The sequence below is a fragment of the Muscardinus avellanarius genome, assembly GCF_963383645.1.
Source record: "Muscardinus avellanarius genome assembly, chromosome: 9".
NCBI classification, from domain to species: domain Eukaryota; kingdom Metazoa; phylum Chordata; class Mammalia; order Rodentia; family Gliridae; genus Muscardinus; species Muscardinus avellanarius.
Window position 1 is genome coordinate 81,412,223 of NC_137795.1, and position 23,327 is coordinate 81,435,549.

At 36.0% G+C, this 23,327-nt stretch overlaps 1 protein-coding gene across 1 annotated transcript in view; it reads left to right on the forward strand.

Annotated features, from left to right (window-relative positions):
* The window catches only part of CPED1 (cadherin like and PC-esterase domain containing 1), a gene marked incomplete at both ends in the record, with an annotated part of 287,330 nt that overhangs the window by 48,472 nt on the left and 215,531 nt on the right, over nt 1-23,327 (forward strand). Inside the window, one exon of the mRNA XM_080701788.1 lies at nt 18,180-18,286. Within this exon, the coding sequence (XP_080557914.1) occupies nt 18,180-18,286 (107 nt within the window). The remainder of the gene's footprint in view (nt 1-18,179; nt 18,287-23,327) is intronic.

Here is a 23,327-nt window from a genome sequence, read left to right on the forward strand (position 1 = left end):
GTGAGGTTTTATGATCCAGATTTTCTTCTAAAAGTTTATAGTCTTAAGATTTATATTTAGGTCTTTTATCTATTTTGAGTTAATACTTGTATATGGGATTAGGTAAGGGTCCAATTTTATTCTTTTCCATGTAAGTATTATTTTTCAACAATATTTAGTTAAAAGATTATTATTTCCACCACCAAATGTTCGTGGAAACCTTGTCAAAAATAGCTTGACAATATAGGGAAGAATTTAGCTCTAGGCTTTTATTTAACGCCAATGGTTTATATATCTGCCTTTAGAACAGTACTACACTATTTCAATTATTGTAGCTTTATATGGTTTGAAATCAGAAAATATATATCTTCTAGCTTTGTTCTTTTTTGAGATCGTTTTGGGTATCTAGAGTCTATATTCCATATTAGAATAGATTTTTTTCTGAAAAATAAATATATGAATATATGATAGTTTCACCTAAAAAAATAGAAAAAAAATATTCTCTGGTAAGAAAGTAAAAAGAAATATTGAAATGTTATCTTTAAGTCATCAAAAGCTTGGTATCAGACAAATGAAACTGTTATGTGAGATTATCATTTTTAATATTGGATAAATTGCTATAATACTAAATGTCAACCACTAAGCCAAGCATGGGAGGGAGGGATGGGGAGAGAATGGGGTGGGGTTCAGGTGGGGGCTGACTGGGCGATGTGTGCATGTATGTCTACAAAAGTTTGTATCCTACTATGATGTATGAATACAGTGCACCAATAAAAAATTAAAACAAATAAATAAAAAAATAAAAAAATAAAAAAAATAAAAAATAAAAAATATATTGTATATCCAAAGACATGACATTGAATATTTTTAAGGCATCTATCTCTTTTTTTTTTTTTTTTTTTTTTTTTTTTGCGGGTCTGGGTTTGGAACCCAGGGGCATTCGACCTCTGAGCTATACCCCCTGCCCCTACCCTATATTTTATTTTTTGTTTTGAAACCAGGTCGCACTGAGTTACAGAGGGCCTCACTAAGTAGCTGAGACTGTCTGCGAACCGCAATCCTCCGATCTCAGCCTCCCGAATGCTGGGATTACAAGTGTGCGCCACCACACCTGGCTTAAGGATTCTATTTTATGTCAGAAAAATTTTGATTGTTTTTTTTTTGTTGTTGTTCTTGGGATGGAACCCAGGGGCATCCAACCTCCAAGCTACACCCCCTGCCCTATTTTTTAATCTTTATTTTGAAACTGGGTCTCACTGAGTTGCAGAGGGCCTAAGTAGCTGAGCCTGTCAGTGAACCGTGATCCTCTGGTCTCAGCCTCCCGAATGCTGGGATTACAAGCGTGCACTGCCACGCCCGGGTAAATTTTTAATTTTAAAATGCTCAAGGTCCAAGTTACTTTCCTAAACATTGTCATTTTTGTATAGCATCTTAATGAAATTTTGAAGATATACACTGTGTAAAAAGACAATGTCTGTTTTTTCTGCAGAATATGTTATTTTTACCTAGATGCATATTTTAACTGCATTTTAGGAAATGGTTTTCTTGTTTATAAAGATAATCCATGTTCATGATAGGCACGTTCAGTCAAATATTGACAAATACAAAGATGAAAGTGAAATTACTTCAGATTCCACCACCCAGACATAACGATGTTAACAGTGCTGTGCACATGTTCAAGCATTGCTCTTAGCATGCCTCTCTCTTCTCTTCTCTTCTCTTCTCTTCTCTTCTCTTCTCTTCTCTTCTCTTCTCTTCTCTTCTCTTCTCTTCTCTTCTCTTCTCTTCTCTTCTCCTCTCTTCTCCTCTCCTCTCCTCCCCTTTCTTCTTCTTCTTCTTCTTCTTCTTCTTCTTCTTCTTCTTCTTCTTCTTCTTCTTCTTCTCTCTCTCTCTCTCTCTCTCTCTCTCTCTCTCTCTCTCTCTCTCTCTCTCTCTCTCCCCCACACACACACACACACACACACACACACACCCCACATATACACTTGTATCTTGCTCTTGCCTCTTTAAAAACAGTATATGAAAAAAAGTCTTGCCACATGGACATAGTTCCCTAAAAATTTTAATACATTTTCAAGTTAGTGGCTTTAAGCAGGCCTCTATCATTAACTAAATGTGTTTGGCTATGTACTCCTTATGTGTTAACTACATTAATTCTCATCACATAAGATAGGTATTTCTATTTCATAGAGAAAGACATATCTTCAAAGAAGTGTATCACATAAGTGCTTGAGTTGATGTTTGATTCCAGGATTATCTATCTGCAAACTAATAACATTATACTAGTTCCCTGAAAGTATAATAAAATATATGTTTCATTCTTTTAATATATTATTGTATGGCTACATCATATTTTTAAACTAAGTCTTCCTAGCCAGGCGTGATGGCACACACTTGTAATCCCAGTGCTTGGGAGGCTGAGACAAGAGGATCACACAGATTTGAAGCCACCCTCAGCTACTTAGTGAGGCTCCCAGCAACTTGGTGAAAACCTGTTTCCAAATAAAGTATAAAATAGGTCTGGGAGTATAGCCTGGAGGTAGAAAAGCCCCTGGGTTCCACCCCCAGTACCACACACACACACAAAATAAAATAAAATAAGTTTTCTTAATAGATATTTAGATTTTTTCCAAATGAAACTACTAGATGAAATTCTGCTACAATATTCACTTATATTATATTTTGGAGATTTAAATGATAACATGGAATTATTGGATAAGTGGGAAAAATATTAAAACTGTGGTTATTCCTGCCAAATTTCCTTACAAAAAGATAAATCTTACTTTTATTTACATCCAAATGCTGATTCCTCATGAGCCTACAGTATCAGATGTTGCCACTTTTAAAAAATCTGATGAGATTAAAAATGACATATAACTCTTATTTTTAATGAGAAATATTTACTTTCATATCAATTAAAATATCTACACTAAATGAAAGGTTAAAATAATTTTTATTTGAAAAAAATTTTTATATTAAGTATATGAGTGAACAGTTCATAGAAAAGAAAATCCAAATGGCAAAATGATGATTGAAAGTTACCAAGAGTCACAAAAAAAATGGGGAAAGGCAATTTAAAGCATAGCTTATTACTTTATATTCACGACATAGGGAAAACCCAAAATGGTTGCTATCACCTATTGCTCGTGGGGATTCTGAGAAGAGTAATTCTCATACAATGCTTATGGAAATGTAAAAGTTGGCTTTTTTTTTTTTTTTTTTTAGAAAGGCATCTGGAAAATCTATAAAACTTAAAATACTTGTGCTTTGAAGCCAACAATCGTATTCTCTGGAACCAATGTGATAGTAGAAGTTAAAGTATGAAAACTTGAAAATCTATACATGAATCATAAAACTAACAAGCTGACGACACAGGAAAATTATTTTAAACAATGGCAAGCAAAAATGTGAGAACAAGATTACAAATTGTTAGTAAATAATTTAGAGGGGAAAACAGTATACTCTGTTTCGAGCATCTCTGGAAAGGTAGAAAACTAATGTTATAAAACCATGATTTAGTAGAATTCTGTTCAAATATGTGAGATAAAATATGCTTCTTAGATACATAGGAACAATCCACTTTAATAGTACTTGGCATAGTTTTAGGTGGGCCTAAATATTCTTAGTTTCACAGATGACAGAATTATTAGCCTCAGGAGACACTTCAGTGATACTCTTGGCTTCTGGGAACAGCGCCAATTTGAAGAAAATTGTGAAGTGGATGAAACTTGTTCTAGGCAGTCAGCCTGTTTACCCCTCACTTAGCTCCTCCTTCCCTGAAGCACCCACTTTAGGGTCCCCAGAGGTTTGGCCTAACTGGCCAGTTCATGCCTACCACTTGGAGCTTGGTGCTACTCCCTCGTGAAAACGTATCTTCTTCCATCATGTTTCAAGGGTTCAGGATGTCACCTATCGAAGCAAATGTACTTGTAGTACCATGGGCCTAGTTCTAAGTGGAGTGCATACGTTTGAACTGAGGCTCTTCCTGATGAGGTCCTCTCTTTCCCTTACATTGAAACCACCAGTGAATGCCTGTTGAGTTAATACATCTATTTTTATGGGGGGAAGACCTACTGAAGAAACCTGAGAAGCTGGTGCATATTTAGGGGAGAAGACTCCATCCAGTATGTTTCAGATGACACTTTTATCTCTCTATTCAGGGGTCTTAAATAAGTCTTAAATATTAGGCTGGTAAGACACAGAAGATGTCACATTTTGTTTCTTGAAAGTTCATCACTTAGGTATGTCTGTCTGTACCTACCACCCATTTATATGTTCATTACACAAATGCCTATGTAAAGCTTATGAAATTCTAGGTTACTCTCCTAAATCCAAGTATTAACTCATTTAATCCTCATAACATTTTTTAAATGTTGCTGTTTTCATTACTAAGACGTCTCAGTTTTCTGTCTCACATCTGCTTTAGGGAATGACCTTGAACTAGTTCATTAGATTTTTTATTGCTGGATTTGAAAATGGAAGATAAAAATTGCCCCATAAATATCTCAAAGAAATGCTATGACTGGCTAAATCAATCTCCACACATTAATAAAAATAATACATATGAATAGATGTTAGTAATCCTAAAATACTTGTGGAATTAAGTAATAAGCCTCTGAGAGACAGTTGATTTTTTTCTCATGATAGTGAATTATATTTTCTCAAGCCTTAATTCTCATCTGTGCTGAATTAGTATGGAATTATTCTTGGAATGAATTAGAAATCAATGACTCCCTTCTCCCTTTCATATTGCTCCCAGTCCCTAGTGAATTATTATGCAATGTTAAGCCAGATATGACTGAGTTTTTCATTGCATTTTAAAGAAGTCATGCAAAATAACTTTTAATAGAATAAGAAGAAGGAATAATATTTGGTTAAATGAAGTGTCACAAAGCTAATTATACAGTAAAACCTCCTTCAGTGTTCCATGAAATCTGGTATAAGGAGTGTCTGTCAAAAAATCATGTCAAGTAGTCAAGTAATAAAAGGACCCGATTTAAAACATCAGCTTCATAACAAGAATTGTGAGCAGGACCTTATTAGAGCCAGACTTCAGGATATTTCATAAATGACACTAAACATTCGTGTTTTATTCAAAACACAGTTATTAAATAAGAGCTTCGTGTAGAAGTACTTGGTGTGGGTAGGGGAGAGACAATTACAAAGATGGGAGAGACATTTCAAAGAACTATTGGGCAAAGGTGTCTCTCAGTTCCAGCTTCCATGCTTCTACAGACCATATGGGGGATCTTATTATTGGCAAATTCCATTTTAGTAAAGTCTGGGTTGAGGCCTGCACTTTTACATTTGCTACCAAGCTTTTAGGTAATGACAGTGTGGGTCCATGGACCATTCTTGTAAGGCCTTCCATGTTTAACTGTAGTATCAGTTATAACAAAAGTAATCTGAGAAATGAAAGCTGGGTGTGGTGGTGCACGCTTGTAATCTCAGCATTTAAGAGGCTGGGACAGGAGGATCATGGTTCGCGGACAGTCTCAGCTACTTAGTGAGGCCCTTTGCAACTCAGTGAGACCCTGTTTCAAAATAAAGAATAAAAAATAGGTCTGGGGGTGTAGCTCAGAGGTAGAATGCCTCTGGGTTCCATCCCTAGTATCCCCCTAAAAAGTAATCTGAGAAATGAAATATTCCAAAAGAACAGAAGAGGAAATGGCCAGTTCTAAATGTTGAGATCTAGAAAGGTGTCCCAAGTTGAATACTTAGGTGTGCAAATGATAGCTTTCTTTTTGTCATGCATATTTTATTGTGTTATCCTTACTTAATCTTATTTTAATTAGTAAAATAACATTATTTTTGTTTATTTTTTTCCATTTTAGTGGTGCATTATAGTTATATGTCATGATGAAATTCAGAGCAATAGAGACATACATGCACACAGCACTTTGTGAACCTCTCTTCCATCCCATTCTCTCCTCTTCTTTCTCCCTCATACTGAGATTGGTATTGATGATTTTGCATATGTAAATAATGTCAATTAAAGAGTTATTTTTTAAGAAAATATTGAAAGCAAATACATTTGGCAGTGTGAGCTGCATGCTAGAGAGAGGCACAGGAGTTTGTAAATGCTCAGTTTCAGGGACTCCGAAAGAGTAGGTGTGTCTAAAGAGGAAGGAGTGTGTGTGTAGAACGGCAGGGCTCTGCTTCTAGGGAAACAAGACTAGAAGAATGAGGTTGAGGCAGATATGAAGAGCCTTCGATGTTTTGCTAAGTAATTTAATCAAAATTGTTCTGGCAGTGATAAGATCTATATTTTAGGAGAATACCTCTGGCAGTGAGGAGGAAGAGAGATTAGAATAGGAGAAATAATTAGAAGCAAGGAGACTAGTTAGGAGACATTGCAGAGATGGAAATATCTCAGATTAAGAGATTCTGGTAGAATTTGGAAAGTTCAGGAAACATTTAAGAAACCTTAACATAGAATTGATGGGATTTAGAATCAATAGGATGTGGGAATGAAAGACAAGGACAAGTTGAAGATGACCTTATGCTCTTTAGTTTGAGGGAGAGAGAATAGCTGCATTTTTTATGTAAGGACAGTGGAAAGAGGAATAGATTTTTCTTTGTCAGGAGGTAATGAATTCAGATTTACACTGGTGTATCATCAGGGCATATGTTCTAGACAGTAACTGAAAATGCCTCCTCAAACATGAAGATGAAAAATGTGAATTTGAAAGTTAATGGCAGAGAAATTAATGGCGAAGGCAATGAATGTAAATAATATTATCAGAGGAGTTAAACTTAGGGGGAATTGGTAATACACATAAAGAAAGGATATGAATTTGAGAAGCAGTCTATATTAAGGCCTTTAACTTCAAACTTGATCTGTTTTTCAGTCCTGTTTTTAAATACCAATGCAATTTTTTACTTATGGAAGAATGCATCTTTATAAAACAATTATTTCCACTTTCTGTACTGCAGTGCTGATTGGTTTTATAATACAATTCTAAATATCAAATTCTTTGGTGAGATATATAATTAGTATGTGAGAGCTTGTGTCTAGCTACAGACACATAACAGACAGCATCTTATTTCCTCTGGATAATTTGTTTATAGTTTTGGGAAATATGACCACAGAGAAAACGAATCATTCTCAACATATTACATCAAGGATATGTATTGTCAACCCAACACAGCACTGTTGATGTTTACCTGAGTGTATTACTAGGTAGTGTTCAAGTTTTTACACTAAAAAAATTATTCACAAGGTCCATACTGAAAACTTGAGAGATGTTATCAAATACAATTCACATCCAAGGAGTAGGAAGTTGTGTTCTACCTTCTTGAAGGAGGAGTAGCTATATAACTTCCTTGTAAATCGGATTACTCCAGTTTTGACCATTGGCTTCAATGTCTCTATTTTTGTTGTTGGAGCATTATAATTATATATCTCATTGTTATTCAAATCATACTAACATGCAAGCGGTTCTTGGTGAGTTTTCCTTCAGTTCCTGCCCCTGCCCCTCACATAACAGTGAGATTGGTAGTCAGGCCTTAATATGTGGGCATGTGAACTGTGTCTTTCATCAGCTTTTTCTTTTTCCCTCCCCACCTTCCTCCTCTATCTTCTTCCACTGTTCTTCTGGTCTCTCTATTTAATTGTCTAAAGTCCTTTTTGTTTCCTATTTCTATTTGACTTCCATATTATGAGAGAAAACATTTGACCCTTAACTTTCTGAGACTGACTGATTATTTAGCATGATAATCTCTAGTTTCATTATTTTCTGCAAGTGACATAGTACTTTTCTTTCTTATAGCTGAGTTTATATATATATATACATATATACATATATATACACATACATACATCTATATATGTATGTTTATATATCACATTTTCATAATCCATTCATTTGTTGATTGACATCTAGGTTGCTTCCATAATTAGTCAATTACTCAATTGTTAATTGTGATGCCATAAACATGGATATGCATGTATCACTACAGTATATGACTTTAATTCTTTTAAAAAGATATTGACAGCCAGGTGTGGTGGTGCACACTTGTAATCCCAGCATTTGGGAGGCTGAGACAGGAGGATCATGGTTCTCAGACAGCTTCAGCTACTTAGTGAGGCCCTTTGCAACTCAGTGAGACCCTGTTTCAAAATGAAAGAATAAAAACTATGGCTGTACATGTAACTTGGAGGTAGAATGCCCCTGGGTTCCATCCCCAGTACCACACACACAAAAAAAAATATATTGAGGAGTGGTATGGATTGATCATATGGTGGTTCCATTCCTAGTCTTTTGTAGAACCTCCATTCCTAGTCTTTTGTAGAAACTACATATTGATTTGCATGGTGGTTGTACTAATTCAGTCTCTCTTTGACATACACACATCATTGTTTTCCTGTTTGCTTTAGAGTATTTTTTACTTCCTGCAACTACAATGCCTTGGGTTTACCTTATATACTCTCTGCCCCAACACTTGGATCAGTCGTTTTTCCTAGGACTTGATTCCTTTTTTTTTTTTTTTTTAATAGAATGGTATCTAAATAAATATCTGGGCACAAAGTGTATTTTGACTTTTTAAAAAATTGTTGCAGTGTTAATTTCTTTTATAGTCTTTTAAGTTGGCAGGCCTTTCAGACATTTAGAAATTTGGTAAAATGCAGCAATGAGAGTTTTCTCCCAAACACACAATAGTCTTGAAAGCAGGGAAAGATTACAAAGTAGTACATACCATCAGCTACATTTTGAAAGGAGATTAAATCAATGGCATAAACCTTAAAACATCATTTAAAAATGCATGCATGAAGTTTTAGCAACCTTTCTAAAGCAAATATTTCAAAAAGCTTGTTCCATAGAAATTAACTCATCAATATTTTGTGCTCTTTTTAATAGCAAATTTCTCCAGATCTTTTATTTTGCAAAACTTAAGAATAATGTTGCTTTCTTGAGTTCGTGGGTCGATTAGAAGAATTTCAGGAGCTAAAAACTCTTCCCAGAAATAATGTCAGTGATGTCTATAACCTCTACTATGGCAGAAACAAGGCAGACTGTAAGACAGCAAAGCATATCTCTAGTGTGGATTTAGAGCATTGGGGAGAGAGTGGTTTGGAATCTTTCTGTTATGAAACACAATATTCTCATCATCAGATTTTGAAAGGATATGAAGCAAGAGTCAGGGTCAGACTCTTGGGGTAAAGAATCAGATGTTATTAGATTTGATGGTATTGTTATATTATTTATTGAGGATCTCAAGGTTCTCCATGTATGATTCTTTTAGAGTTCATTCAGAACATTGAAATCATCAATCCAATAAATATCTACTCATAACTGCTATAATCAGTGTGAGAAACAATCTTGTGAATGTTTCTTGTTTTTAAAGAGCAACCATAAATAAAATTTATTATAGGTGCTATGTTATTGTTTTGCAGATCAATCACATTAAAGTACAGAGCAGAGAACTATTTAATCCAATTTGAGAGATTTAAAACAAGATATAGGTATTTGGAATGGCTAATTTATATGCAAGTAATCTTGTGGTAGGATCAAGTATTAACCCCAATTTATTATCAGTAAGTTAAAAATATGCTCATGAATATAATACCACTACTAATCATGATAAGGGACTGATACAGAGAAAGTAAGACCTTGTTATTCAGGAAAAAAAATTTTAAATCTAGTCATAAAAGGAGGTAATCCATATGGAACAGCAAAGATAAAAAAACACCCTTATATATTAAGAATTTTAAAAATTTTTGTATTGGTGCATGCAGTCATACATCTTAATGGGATATAAGAAGATGGAGACATATATGAACACATCACCAATTAGTTCTCATCCAATTCCTGCCCCATTACCTCCTCCTCCCTACTTCTCATGCTTGGCTTAGTGATTGACTTTGATATGTTTGTTAAAGTACATCATGTTCATTAGAGAATTTCCCTCTTCCCCCCTCCCATTCCCTCAGGTCGCCTTATTTGCTCAGCTCTAGAATCTCCTTCTTTATCTAGAGTTCCTCTTATAACCCATTTCTTCCTACCTCTTGCATATTAGAGAGAGCAAACCAAATAGACACTTTACAAAGGTATTATTGAGCATAGCCCTGGATCTCTGGAGCACATGGTAAGTTCAGCCACCACTGCTACAAGTTGTAGACTCTATCCCATCCTTTGCTGAGTTGAACTGATGAACTGCAAAATCTCATACCCAGGTAATTTATCATGGCTGCACAAGTCCTTGGTGGCGCTGCACTCAGCATTTTCCTGTGGAGACTGTAGCTTCACTTATAGTTTTGGTGCCTGCTGGTCAGGATCTCTAGAGGGCTTGGTGAACTTGGCCACCACTGCCGCAAATTTTAACCAGTGTTTGCACAGGAGGAACCGATTACTCACAATTCTGATGATCTAAAGCTGCTTACTTCAGATCCTTAGATGTTTTCCTAGTTGTTCCTGGAGTCCAGTGCAATGAGGCAAGATGGCGTCACCATGGCACCCTCAGCTGCGAGGCTGGCGGGTTTCTTTTCTGATGTGCTCTCTTCTGGATCCCCGGAGTTCGTGGTGAGCTCGGCCTCCACTGCTGCAAGTTGTATCAGGTGTTTGCTCAGGAAGACCTGATGGCTTACAATCCTGATGGTCTGCAGCCGCTCAGTTCAGGTCCTTGCTTTTCCTTTTTGTCTCTGGAGTCAGGTGCTGTGAGGCAAGATGGTGCTGCCATGGTGTCTGCTGCTACAAGGTGGGCAGGCTTCTTTTCTACTCTCTGATCAGTCTTATAGTCTTCTTTCCCCCTTTCCATTGTATCTATCTTTCTTATTCTTCTACTGATGGTGTTTTCTGGCTTTATAGAATGCTGTTTTTGAGGCAATGGAGATTGGGTGTCAGCAGGACTGGTATGTGCTACTTCCCTTGGTTGCCTACTTCCCAGAAGTCCTAAAGAAATTTTATTAATTTAAAAATTAAGCTTCTTGGTGCTGAGGTTGAGCTAGCATACAAAATGCCCTGGGTTCAATCACCATCACAGCAAAAACAAAACAAAACAGAAAGGACTCCAACAGTAAATGTCTCTAAGACAACTCCAAAAGAAAATAAAATTTAAAAAATATTCTAGTTGTATGCTTATAGAATATGATAGTCTAATACTCTGAGTAAATAAATGAAATTTGGCTCTGGTAGCTATGATCCCAGAAATTCGTGAACTAGTTTACTTTCCAAATTATACTTTATAAATCTGTTCTGTTTCAATGAAAAATATAGATGTTTATAGAAGAGTTTCCTATATGAAAAGCACTTTAAAGTTACATTTTTTTTTTTTTTTTTTTTGGTGGTACTGGGGTTCCTGGAAGCCCTTCTACCTCCGGGCTACATTCCCAGACCTTTTTTTTTTTTAAAATTTGTATTTGGAAACAGGGTCTCCTAAGCCAGCATGACTGGCTTTGAACCTGCGCAATACTCCTGTCTCCGCTTCCCAAGCACAGGGATTACAAGCATGTGCTACCACGCCCGGCTACAATTTGTTTTTATAATTTCTTTTAACACAATAAATGGTTAATTTTATTTTCCCTTTGCTTACTTCTTTATTATCCTTACTAGCTAAGAACCAAAATATACCTTAATGTACTTTTTAAAAAGTTAATATTTTTTTCTCACTATTCTTCAATCTTTAAATTTTATGATAGCATGCTGTAATGGTGTGAGATGGAGCTGTGGGTTCTTGTTCTTAGCTAGTTTAGAAAAAATAGCCAGAGCTATATTGCTGTATACTTAAGCAATTTTTATTATTACAAAGGTAGAAAGAAGGGACAGAATAATAAAGCACTACATCAAAGGGACATAGTGGAGTGGATTGCCATGAAAATAAGACACTGAAGTTTTGAACACAGAACAGTTTTTATAAAGATTCATTATCTCCCATCTTGCTTAACCAATAGTCTTTCTATATGCTCCTGCCCCTAGGTGTGGGCCTGCCCATTATCTCAGGTGTAAGCCTTTTGATATGATTATGGAGATTTACTGTCTCCTATCCTGTTTGACCAAAAGCCTTTTTCCTGCCCTTATACAGGTGTGGGCCCACCCATTATCTCTGGTGCAAGCCTTTGTTATGACCATGATGACTTGGTTAACAAAGTCAGGGGTCAGATGGTATATGCCCTCTTTGAGGAAGGCCTGTATTATCCTCCCTTGTCCTTGGGGAGTTTTAGCCTTTTTTTATTTTAATCTCTATCTGCTAGAAGTTATTTATTATGTAAACTTGTCTTTAAAATTTGAAGGCCCTGGGCTATAACTCTTTTGTGTAATGGTAATTGCCTGAGTGCCTGTGGAGCAATAAGGCCCTGACTACCTTTTACATTTTGAAATTAATACCAAAGTAATTTTCCAATACCAGCACATTCCCCATTACATGCCAATAGAGTGGCTTTTGATTCAGCATTAATTATTGTCTGCTGCTCTGATTATTTGCTCACTATGCATCTAACAGATATGTAGCAAATATTTCTTTTATTTGAGCCACTAGTGTAGGTACTGAGATTATAGCAAGAAACAAAATAGACATTGTCTCTGCTCTTGTGAAGTTTGCATTCATTCACATGGGGAAATACAGATAATAAGTAAATAGATTAAAAACATATAATCTGTCAGATAGTAGTAAATGCTATAAAGATAAATGAAGCAAGATAGACTTAATATTATTAGGCTTTTATACAGTGTTCTGACATTCTCATTAAGAGTCAACATTTATACAAATGATGCTAATATGAATGCGGCTATCTCAGAGTTCTCTGTTCTCTATTAAATTACTGATTCTGAGTAATTATCCATGAGGGAGGTCATCTGTGAGGCAGGAAACCATTGTTTGGTTTACATGGCAGCCAGCTTGTGGCAGACTGAAAATATTCTGAGGGCAACCTTAATCCTTAGGGCAGATGCTTGCTTTTTAAAAGAAAACAAAGAACAAAAAACAAAAACAAAACAAAAACCTCTAAAAATTGCTCTTTTTTTAACATGAAAGTGTTAGCTGGTTTCTGAGAACATATAGGGATATAAAGTATAGTCAGTGTCATTTTATATGTGAATTAGAAAATGTGGATTTTGACATCTTCTAAAATTGGCTGTGGAGTCTTCCTCTTTTCCAGCAAGTACTAAGGAGGCAGGACAGTGATTGGTGTTATCTGCAGTTTTGGCTTGTAACTTGTGGGAGGTGCCTGTGGAGTGTTCATGTTTTTGTACTTTTCAGATGGAGAATGGAACATCCTCATCCTGTTTTGCCTAGAACTATGCCCTATGACTTCTCTGTTCAGACCCTGCCTAGTCACATCTGGGAGTTCTGACTTCTTTGTGACAGGAGAGAAATAATATTAACCATCTAAAAAAAAATCCAAGGAAACTTTCAGGATTTCTTGTCAAAAATAGATGGAAGCCAAGCTAATATTTATACATTTTTAAGTACATGTGGAGTTGAGTACTCATCCTTTTATATATGAAGATTTAACTTAAATTATCTACTACATCATTGTTTATAATGTGATGTGTTATTATTGCTGTGTGAGGAGTCTAGGGATACCTGAATTACATCTGCTAGAGTCATTCTTTTCTTGAAGGTTCCAAAGGATAATACATGCTCTGGACAGTAACTAAAATAAATAAATAAATAAATAAATAAATAAATAAATAAATAAATAAATCAAAGCTAGATAATTCCTCTCCATGTCTCAATTTTCTCACTTGTAAAGTATGCACAACCATTGCTTCTACTCTACAGGGTTGATGGAATTACTGCATAAATTAATGCACGTAAGGCACCAATAGTCATATTTTTGCGCTTTCCTGGCTTTGAAGGGATAATGTTGCCAAGAACATGACATTTGCCCAAGACTTCCAGTATTCAAATTATTTACTCACCTCAAACTAGATGGACGAACTTGGGCAAATTCTTCAGCCTTTCTGTGGCTCTGAAAAATAGAGTAATCATGCCCAATAAGATATTGCATGGAATAAACAAATTACACAAACATTTGGAACAATACCTGTAACATTAAGTGCTCTCAAGAATTATTAGCTATTGATATCTATATTATTACCACTACTACCTACTTTTATTTATTTATTCACTCTGGCTTTGGCCTTCAAAATCTAATGTAGTATTCTAAAGAGAAAGGTTAAATTAATCTCCTTTTCTCTATGTCAGGAAAACTTAAGCTACTTTCTAAATCAGCAAAGGTCTTCTTTGCCCATACCCCCTTTCCAATTTTGTACTTCTCAGCTCTTATCATTCTAATGTCAACCTTCTAGGAGCAGAAGAAACAAAGGACACTAAAAAAGAACTTTGTAGCAGGAGCCTGTCCTAGACCACTTATAACAGTGACATCAAGCCCTGAGGCAAACTCACATGGACAGAGTCCAAACTGAGATTTCAACAGAGAAGGAGATGAGGCCAGGCCACCTAAGTGTGGCTTCTGGGTCACATTAGTCTTACAACTAGAGAAAAGAGACATAGCAAATAAGGTGGCCACACTCCACTCAATTTTTCCAGGCTCTGAGAAGAAGAAACACTCATAGGAGGTCATGCTTCAGTTCTTGCCTACTTTTAACACAGCCAGCAATGTACTCAGAGTTGAAATGAGCTTCTTCAATGATTGGAAGACATGCCAAATCTACAGATCAAAGTGTATGCTCAGACAACTTTCTATAACCAACTGACCAAACATCAATCTATCCAAAATCATTTCAACAAAGCCAGTTTACCTAATGAGTAAGTCTAATTCGCTGGAAGTGAAAACATGGAACATTCATTTGCCAAAATGAACAAAGTGGACATGGCAGTATTTTATATCAGGCATAAGAATGCTGCTACTAGATGCAGAGGTGAGGCCCAGTGGGGCCCGGTGGAGAGTATGTGCGAAGCTGGGTCCAGTCTTTTGCCGCCTTGCAGGAGATAGACCCAGTAATACTAGAGCTTCCAAGTTTTCAATGAAGGCTGAAATCTGGAATTTTATGTGAATTGTGCTGACATTTACATTTTGGCAAATACTTTAAAATCAAAGCAAAACCAAAACAGGTGCTATGTAGGGTAAGTACAGGCCATCTGAGAGTTGGACTAGTCTATGTGCCTCTGCAATGTGATCTTTGGTGTCAATCCTGAGCATTTGTCTACTAAATGCTCATGTTTTCAGCTAGTGGAACGGGACCCCAAAGCTCTACAGTACCTATCCAGTTTGTAATTTTGCTTAGTGCTCTGCACTTGCTGCAAAGTTGGAACACCCCTTAGGCTGGCTGCATCTGGTTCCCGTTAGATTTAAGAAGGTGGTATACGTGGCCATAAAGAAGGCAGTTTATGGGCAGGATTTTCCATCACCCAAAGTGGAATAAGTTTTCATCAATGCAAGTAGAATGGGCCCTATCCCAGCTGGGGATGGTGGTGCACACTTGTAATCCCAGCATTCAGGAGGCTGAGACCTGGAGGATCACAGTTCGCAGACAGCCTCAGCTACTTAGTGAGGCCCTCTGCAACTCAGTGAGACCCGGTTTCAAAAATAAAAGAATAAAAAATAAAGCAGGGGTGTAGCTTGAAGGTCTAATGCCCCTGGGTTCCATCCCCAGACTCGCAAAAAAAAAAAAAAAAAAAAGAATGGGCCCTATCCCCCTATATCAGCCTTTCTATCTAATAGCTGTTAGGTTTCTTTAACCAAATTCGAGTGCATAATATTTGTCATGAAATAAGTACTTTTGAAAAGGAGGGGTGTGGTCACAGGAGTGGGATAAGGAAGTTTACTTCTAATGTTAGAGACAGAAAGGTAGAGAAAATGAGAAGATCTAAAATTTTAACTAGTAAATAGGTATTTGGGAGGTTGATATGGAGTTCAGTGAGGATAATAGGAGTCTTGAATGGAAACAATCAGCATTTTTCAGATCATAATAGTAATAATTAAGAAACAATAATATAAAGAACTCTTAAAATTTCAGTTATACTATGCTTAAATAGAAAATTTGTGAGCTATAGAGTATTATTGAATTATTAATTTTAACTTAAAATATTAGTATAATATTTTAAGACATGAGATGTCACCCTTATGAATGCCCAGAAACTGGGTGATCCTTTATAAGGTCTCCTAAATTCTTTTGAATGTACGAGACACTCCAATAGAGAGCTGAAGGCAGTCACTGTTCTTTTCTTGCTGTTTTATTTCATATTTCTAGTACAATGTTTCTGCTCATTGAAGGTTCTTAATAAATTGAATGTTTGAATTATTTAAATGTCTTCCAGTTTTAGACATTTATGGCTCAAATGTCTGTTTCTTTTTATAAACTCTAGAAATTGTATAAGTGCCTTCCCTACTGAGGGGAGGGATACGTTAGAAGAATAGAAAATATATTCTGCTTGAAGACCCAAACAATGCACTCCTTACTTTGAGATTCCTCTCCTTGCATATCCTTATCTTCTTAAAATATTTAGTGGAGGATCTTATAACAGGAAGCTTTTCCCCCCGCTAAGGTTTTAGTATTTCCTGGAGTAGAAATGATAAGAAATAAGAAGTCTTTGTGTGTTTCTTTGAATCTGAATCAAAGGTTCTGTTGAAAAGACTAGCTGCGTGTTTAAAATAGAGTATTGGAATCATCATATTGTGTTTGGTTTTAGCTATAGGAATTGGCTTAAAGTTTTCTTCCAAGTAAGGAAATATGGGGCAGGGTTGAACTTCCAAGCCTAAGGCCGGATTGCTGTCACCTGGGAGAATTTCATCCCTCTCCACATGACCTGCACCACTTCCTCATCCCTTTGAACTGTCATGTTGTCTTCCAGCATTTAGGATCATCAGGCAGATGGAGAAGTTCCAAAACTTCATCTGTCTGGATCTCTTTCTTTGCAAGCAAGGTTTTCCTTCTACCATCAGAACAGTGGAAAACAGGAACCAATCTCCCAGACAGTACAGGGCTTGTCAAACTGAACAGTGCTTGATTGGTGGAGAGTAAAATTTCGTTTCTAATTGTTATAGATTCCTCTTTTCTATTAGGCCTTTCTTTTGAAAAGCATTTCTTTGGTAGCTTGTGCCTCTCAAGTGAAAAATTCTACTGGGAAATTAAAAGAGAGAGGGATTTGGAGAAGTTGGCTACTTCCTACACATTTTAAAAAGCACTATAACTAATGTGGGAGGTGACTGGTAAGATCTAACATAGTTACTGGAGGGAACTGTATCTCAGGATTAATCAACAAAATAGGTCATGCATACAGAAATTGTTTTATTTCATTGAATTTTCATAGAAAATGGAGAAAAATGTCCAAGCAGCGCCAATTCTTTTATTCAATGTTCAGTGTCCCCTTTCCTAGTACTCATTTTTGAGATAACCCATTTTTCTGGTATCTGTAAAATTAAAAATATGTTTCTTCTGTTTTTTTTTTTCTCCCTGCATGAGGTAATTTGTTTACTATCTTATCAGGGACTAGTTATTCATTCTTTCAGCAAATACTTTTAAGACACCCATTATATTCAAGGCATGTTGATAAGTATAAATAAATAAATAAATATACACCCACGATTATTAACTTTAGGATGTTCAGGTGTTGTTAAAGAATGTATTCTTCTGAAATTATTTTTACAAGTTAAGTTTGTTGACAAAGAGCTTTGTCCTTGGTGAAATAGCTGAATAGCCTTCCCATACTCTATTATACTCCATATTTTTAACTCGACTCTGCTGTCTAAAACTAGATCACATTCCTTTTATACAAACCTGTCTTTTTTATTTTCATACTTTCTGCCTAGCATAACTCTCTTTTGTATGTCTTATGAAAGAGAATGTAATGCTTAGATGTATAAAAAATGGTGGTAACATATAATCCTAGGACAAAATATTTATTTCTTACCATTATTTGATTTCACAACTTTCTCCAGTTAAAGACTTTATAATCTTCCTTCCTTCTAATCTCCAAATAACACTTTATAAATATATAAAATTAGTTGTTTAAATTTTTCTAAATTAAGACTTTTAAAGGAATTTTATAATAACTCTTTAGATAATTAGATTTTCCCCACAACACAAACATTAAATAGAGAGATTTTAACCCTACTAAGTGAGAAAAGTTGAATTTTAGTTAATTTGAGTATTGACTTTTTATTTTAAATATACTCAGAATTGCTATTACTTGTGTTCTAGGATGTAAACAAATACATTCTTTAATCTGAGAAACTGAGCAGTACCTTTAAATATATCTAAAAAAGCATTTCTTTTTCAATACTCTTTTGCTATTAGGTGATCTGGGTGCTTGGGATCTGCTCATTTGTCTGCCTCCTAGGAGAGCCGATGGGAAGCCATGCATATCCAAGGAGGACATGTGCCAGTTAGGTTTACATCAAAAGGTAAATACCCTCAAAATGTGCACAGATTTTATTAACATTATGGATATTAACACTGGTGTTTTTAGTCTATAATTTTTTAATTTTGACATCAAATTTCTCAAAGTATCTCACTAGTGTCAATTTTTTTAAATAATTCTACTAACCTAAATCTGTTTCATCCTTGGAATTTGGAATGCTCAGAAAATAAGTATTCTGACTAATTTTTCTGAAATGTTTTCTCTTAACATTTCTTACAGAAAATGTTACTTAATGTATATGTGCAAGAATAAAATTAAATTTTTTTGTTAAAAAATAATAATTTTGAAAAATTATAACCATTTTATCTTTGGAGAAAGTTTTATCAGGTCATGCCTTTATATGACTTCCTATAAAATGGAGATTTTGTTTTGTTTTGTGATACAGGATCTCTTCCTGCTTCAGCTGTTGTCAATACCATTGTTTTACTCAGCAGAACCCAAACTTATCTAGAGGTCTGTAGCCTAGGAAGTGTTGCTTCACTGGCCACTTATTCACCCAAAGTAGTAAAGCCTTTATTTTCTAGATCAGTCTTTTGACTTTTTCAAATTTATACTGGTATTTTAAGTTAAAAGAAAATTTACACCATTTCTTACTAACCTTTAAAATTGACATTCAGTATTTACTGTCTATATTGTATAATTTTTTTGTAAATGCTTTTAGAAAAGCTAAGTAAAAATGATTCAGTGTTTACAATGTTCTAGTAACTATGCTGGACATTTAACATATTGTTGATACTTACAAGTCTATGAGAAAAGTGGCAAACCAAGTTATTTTTCAATCCCTAACCAGAACTGTAGCAACCTACCCTGATTACTTGTTTTTTGTTTGTTTGTTTTGTTTTGTTTTGTTTTGTTTTGTTGGTGGTAATTGGGTTCCTGGAAACCCTTCTACCTCCGGGCTACACTCCCAGACCTATTTTATATATTTTTTTATTATAGTCATACATCTTTTTTAAATTATTACTTGGTATTTCTATAATGACAGGTTAGATAACTCATTCCCTCTTTTCATTCTGTACCACTGGACTTAACGCATTCTTTTTGTACATTTTTGGCCATTGTTTCTATTTTCTTCATAGCTACTTTTTCTCCCTCGCCAAGTTTTAAGGTGTTCCCTTAAACCCCTCCACAAATTTCAGCTGCCATTTATAGTTGATCATTTCCCAAGCTACATCTGAAATTTTAGAGCACTTTCCTAGGCTTCAGGTTTACATAAGCAATGGCCTGTTGAACACTTCCACTTGGATGTCAAACAGACATCTCAAACTCAGCATGGTTTGCTGTTTTTCACAATAGATTTACTTTTGTTCTTACATTCAGATGTTCTACAGAGGTTCAGTTCTGTTGGCAAGTGCATGGGCAAACCACTGTGTCATCTCCTAAGATTGGAATCTGGCCTTCATCTGTGGGCCCTGCCTTTCTTTGTCATCTGCAATCTATCAACAGCCAGTGCAAAGGAATTAACCCATATCTGGATGGACTGGCACAGGCCTGTAATTGGGCCTAATAATTTGGAAGCTGAAATAGAAGAATCGTAAGTTTGAGGCCAGCCCCAGCAACTTAGTGAGGCCCTCAGAGACTTAGTAAGACCCTGTTTCAAAATGAAAAATAAAAAGGGCTGAGAGTGTAGCTCAGAAATAGAATGACCCTGGGTTCACCCCCCCAAAGAAAGAAAGAAAGAAAGAAAGAGAAAGAAAGAAAGAAAGAAAGAAAGAAGAATAGCCACTATAATTTCTAAACTATTCAAATCTGTTATATCTGCTGTCTGTTCTCTATATCCTACCTTTATACTGGCCAGAGAATCAGCACTCTTACCTGGATAATTGCTAAATTCTCCTCACTGATTTTTCTGAAGCAGATATTTTACCCCCGAAACACATCCTGATTATAGTTATCAGATGAAAAATATAAAAATGTGAGCTGAACTTGTTCTTCTGCTTAAAATCTTGAACAGTTCCCCATCAGCTCTAGGATAACATCTACAATATCTACAGTGTCTTTGCCTTCCAATAGAAAACAAATGCTATACTCAGGCAAAACTGAAGAGAAACTAATAAAGGAACTACATAGAGGTTTTAGTGGGCTAAAAGAAACAAAAAGGCCTGTGAAGCACAGGGCCCAGAAACATCTTGATCACCATCCCTGATTTTAAGAGAAGTAAAAAAAAAATTGATTTAGCCAGAACTCAATGAGAACTGGAGCCAGAAAGAGGCTTCACTGGAGGAGCTGTACACTTAGGGAAATGTATCCATTGCCAAATCCCAGACCCAAAGAGAGGAAGCCTTAGAGATAAGCACCCAGACTATCTCTTTCCCCCCACAAATCTCTTATTGTCCTCTTTGATCTCACCTAACTGCTAGTAAAGAGGAAAGAGAGTCTCTGTAATACCACCCATCAAAGTCAGTCTCCTGGAAACCAAGCAGGGAGGGAACATCTGGAAAGAAAAATGGCAAATACTTAGCACACTACCTACTCAAGGCTCTCTGCAAATGGCCCCTACCTGTCAGTACTCTTTCTGTATCTTTTTATAGCTTAGATATCATGCTACATACCTATGTTGTTTTCTATTGTATACTTTGATTCTTACTGTTTTGTCTGCCTGGAATGTCCTTTCTTAGCTCTATCTAAGTGATTTCCAATCAGAAGAGATTTTTGTCCCCTTCAAAATATTTGACAATATCTGGAGGCATTTTTTTATTTTTTCACAACCAGGGGGAGAGGTTTCTTTAGGTCAAAGTGAAGGATGATGTTAAATATTATGTAATGTTAATAGCATCAATGTTGAGACCTTGAAGTACTCTCTTGGGCAAAAGTCAGCTCTTAAGTCTGCTGGACTCAGCACCAGTATCACCTCCTAGGGACTCTCAGGATTCTTCAGGTATATCTCTGTTTTTTTTTTTTTTAAACTCTAATAGGGTTTGTCCTTTTTCTTTTATCTACAAAGGCAAGCAGGCTTCATCAGCTAATGGGCACAAATGTGATCACGCTGATGTTAGTTTTGCCATGTGTTGGGCAAGGCAGGTCTCCCTGAGCTTCTCCTCCTGTTTTCTCAGAGGGCATTGCCCATGTACTTAGAATCAGTATATTCTATTCCCTGCTCCTGCCTCCTATTTTATCCCACCACATGAAAAATACCCAAGGGGTACTCCATATGAAGGTGTCTACTGGGATGCTCCTGTGACCAGTGTGTTCTCAAAGGGCCTGAAGTCCCATGTTTCCCCGGTTCTGTCTGAACTGGAACTAGACATAGAACAAGGAAAATGTAGTTTTAAGTCTCTTTTTCTAAAATAAGAAGACATTAGGCACTGGAAGTCTCTAAGACATTTGCTAGCTTTAAATTTGCATGAGAGTTATGGGAGACCTGAGCAGTGTGTGAGGATGAGAAACCGGAGCAGAACAGCCAGTGATGGCAATGGAGAAGATGTATTAGTCGGGGTTCTCTAAAGGAACAGAACCAGTAGAGCATGTACGTGATTATATGGGGTTTATTAGGTTGGCTTACACGGTCAGAGACTGGACAGTTCCACATTGGACATCTGCAAGCTGAAGAGTAAGAGAAACCAGTAGCTGCTCAGTTCCAGAAGCTAGAAGCCTCAAAACAAGAAGGACTCATGATACAGCCCCAGGCCCAGGCTGAAGGCCTGGAATCTCCTGGGGATTAGTCCCCTGGGGAAGTCATTGGTGAGAGTCCACATTCAAAGGCTGGGGAAGCTAGAGTCTGATGTCCCCAGAAGATGGTAGCAGGAAAAGAAAGCAGGAGTCAAGCATCTCCCCATGGTTGTGTTTCCTGTTGTTACTTTTTTTGTCCTATCTGGGCCCCAGTCCTATTTGAATGGTGCAGCTCATATTTAGAGTAGCTCCCCCCCCCCCCTCAGTTGCCAGTCATCTCTGGAAACAGCCTCACAGATACATACAGAAGTTTTCTGTACCAATTTTCAAGAAAATTTCAATACAGTCAAGTTGACAATCAAGATTTGCCATCACAGAAGGTGAGAAAGAGATGTAGGTAAAATAAATTAAAAAGGAAGTTACAAAATATAGTGTCAGGATGAGATTTTATTTTTAAATTTTTTAATTTTAAAATAATTTTAGACTTACATAAAAGTTACAAAAATAATAGTTTCCAATATACCCTTTAGTGAACTTACTCTAAAGTTAACATTTTACATAACCATACTACATTTATCAAAACTAAGAAATTAACATAGATACAACCTATTAACTATATTAAAAGCATTATTTATATTTCATTATTTTAAAAGTGTATGCACTTTTTCTGCTCCAGGATTTAATCAAATAACCCTTATTACATGTAGTTTGGATTTCTTTGTGGTCTCCTCCAATCTCTGACTATTCTTCAATCCATCTTTCCTTTCCTGACCGTGGCATTTTTGAAAATTACTCATCAAGTGATTTGTAGAATGTCCCTCAATTTTAACTTATCTGATATCTTTGCAGAATATTATGGATTTTTGGAAAGAATACCACAGAAGTGATATGCTCTTCTGAGTACAAAACACCAGGAGGCATGTGATGTCAGTTGTCTTATTATTGGTGATGTTAACCTTTGTCTAGTGGTAAAGGCGGGGGGTCTGCTGGGTTTTCTCATTGTGGAAGCATCGTCTTTCCACTTGTAATTAATAAATATCTTGGAAAATGATATTTTGAGGGAAGTATTCTCCTCTGATGTTGGCCAGGTATGGATATTGCCCACAATAATTCTTATTCTCTTCTTCTAATGGTGATTTCCTGTTTCTCTCATTCCTTCTACAATTATTCACTGGAAATCTTCTGTGAGGAAGAGCTATTTTTATCAATGCATTCCCTTTATTTAAAAAGCAGAAACAATCTCACATGAGAAGCTCGTTGCCTTGAGCCTTAGTTTTTCACTAAGTTTATACTAACATCATTTATCAGATGTAGGCCACAAACACCCTGAGAGGCTTTCCTTGCAGAAAAGATAAGTAACTTTGTTCTTAGCTTTATCAACTCATATTTTTAATTTATTTTTATATCTGTTTATA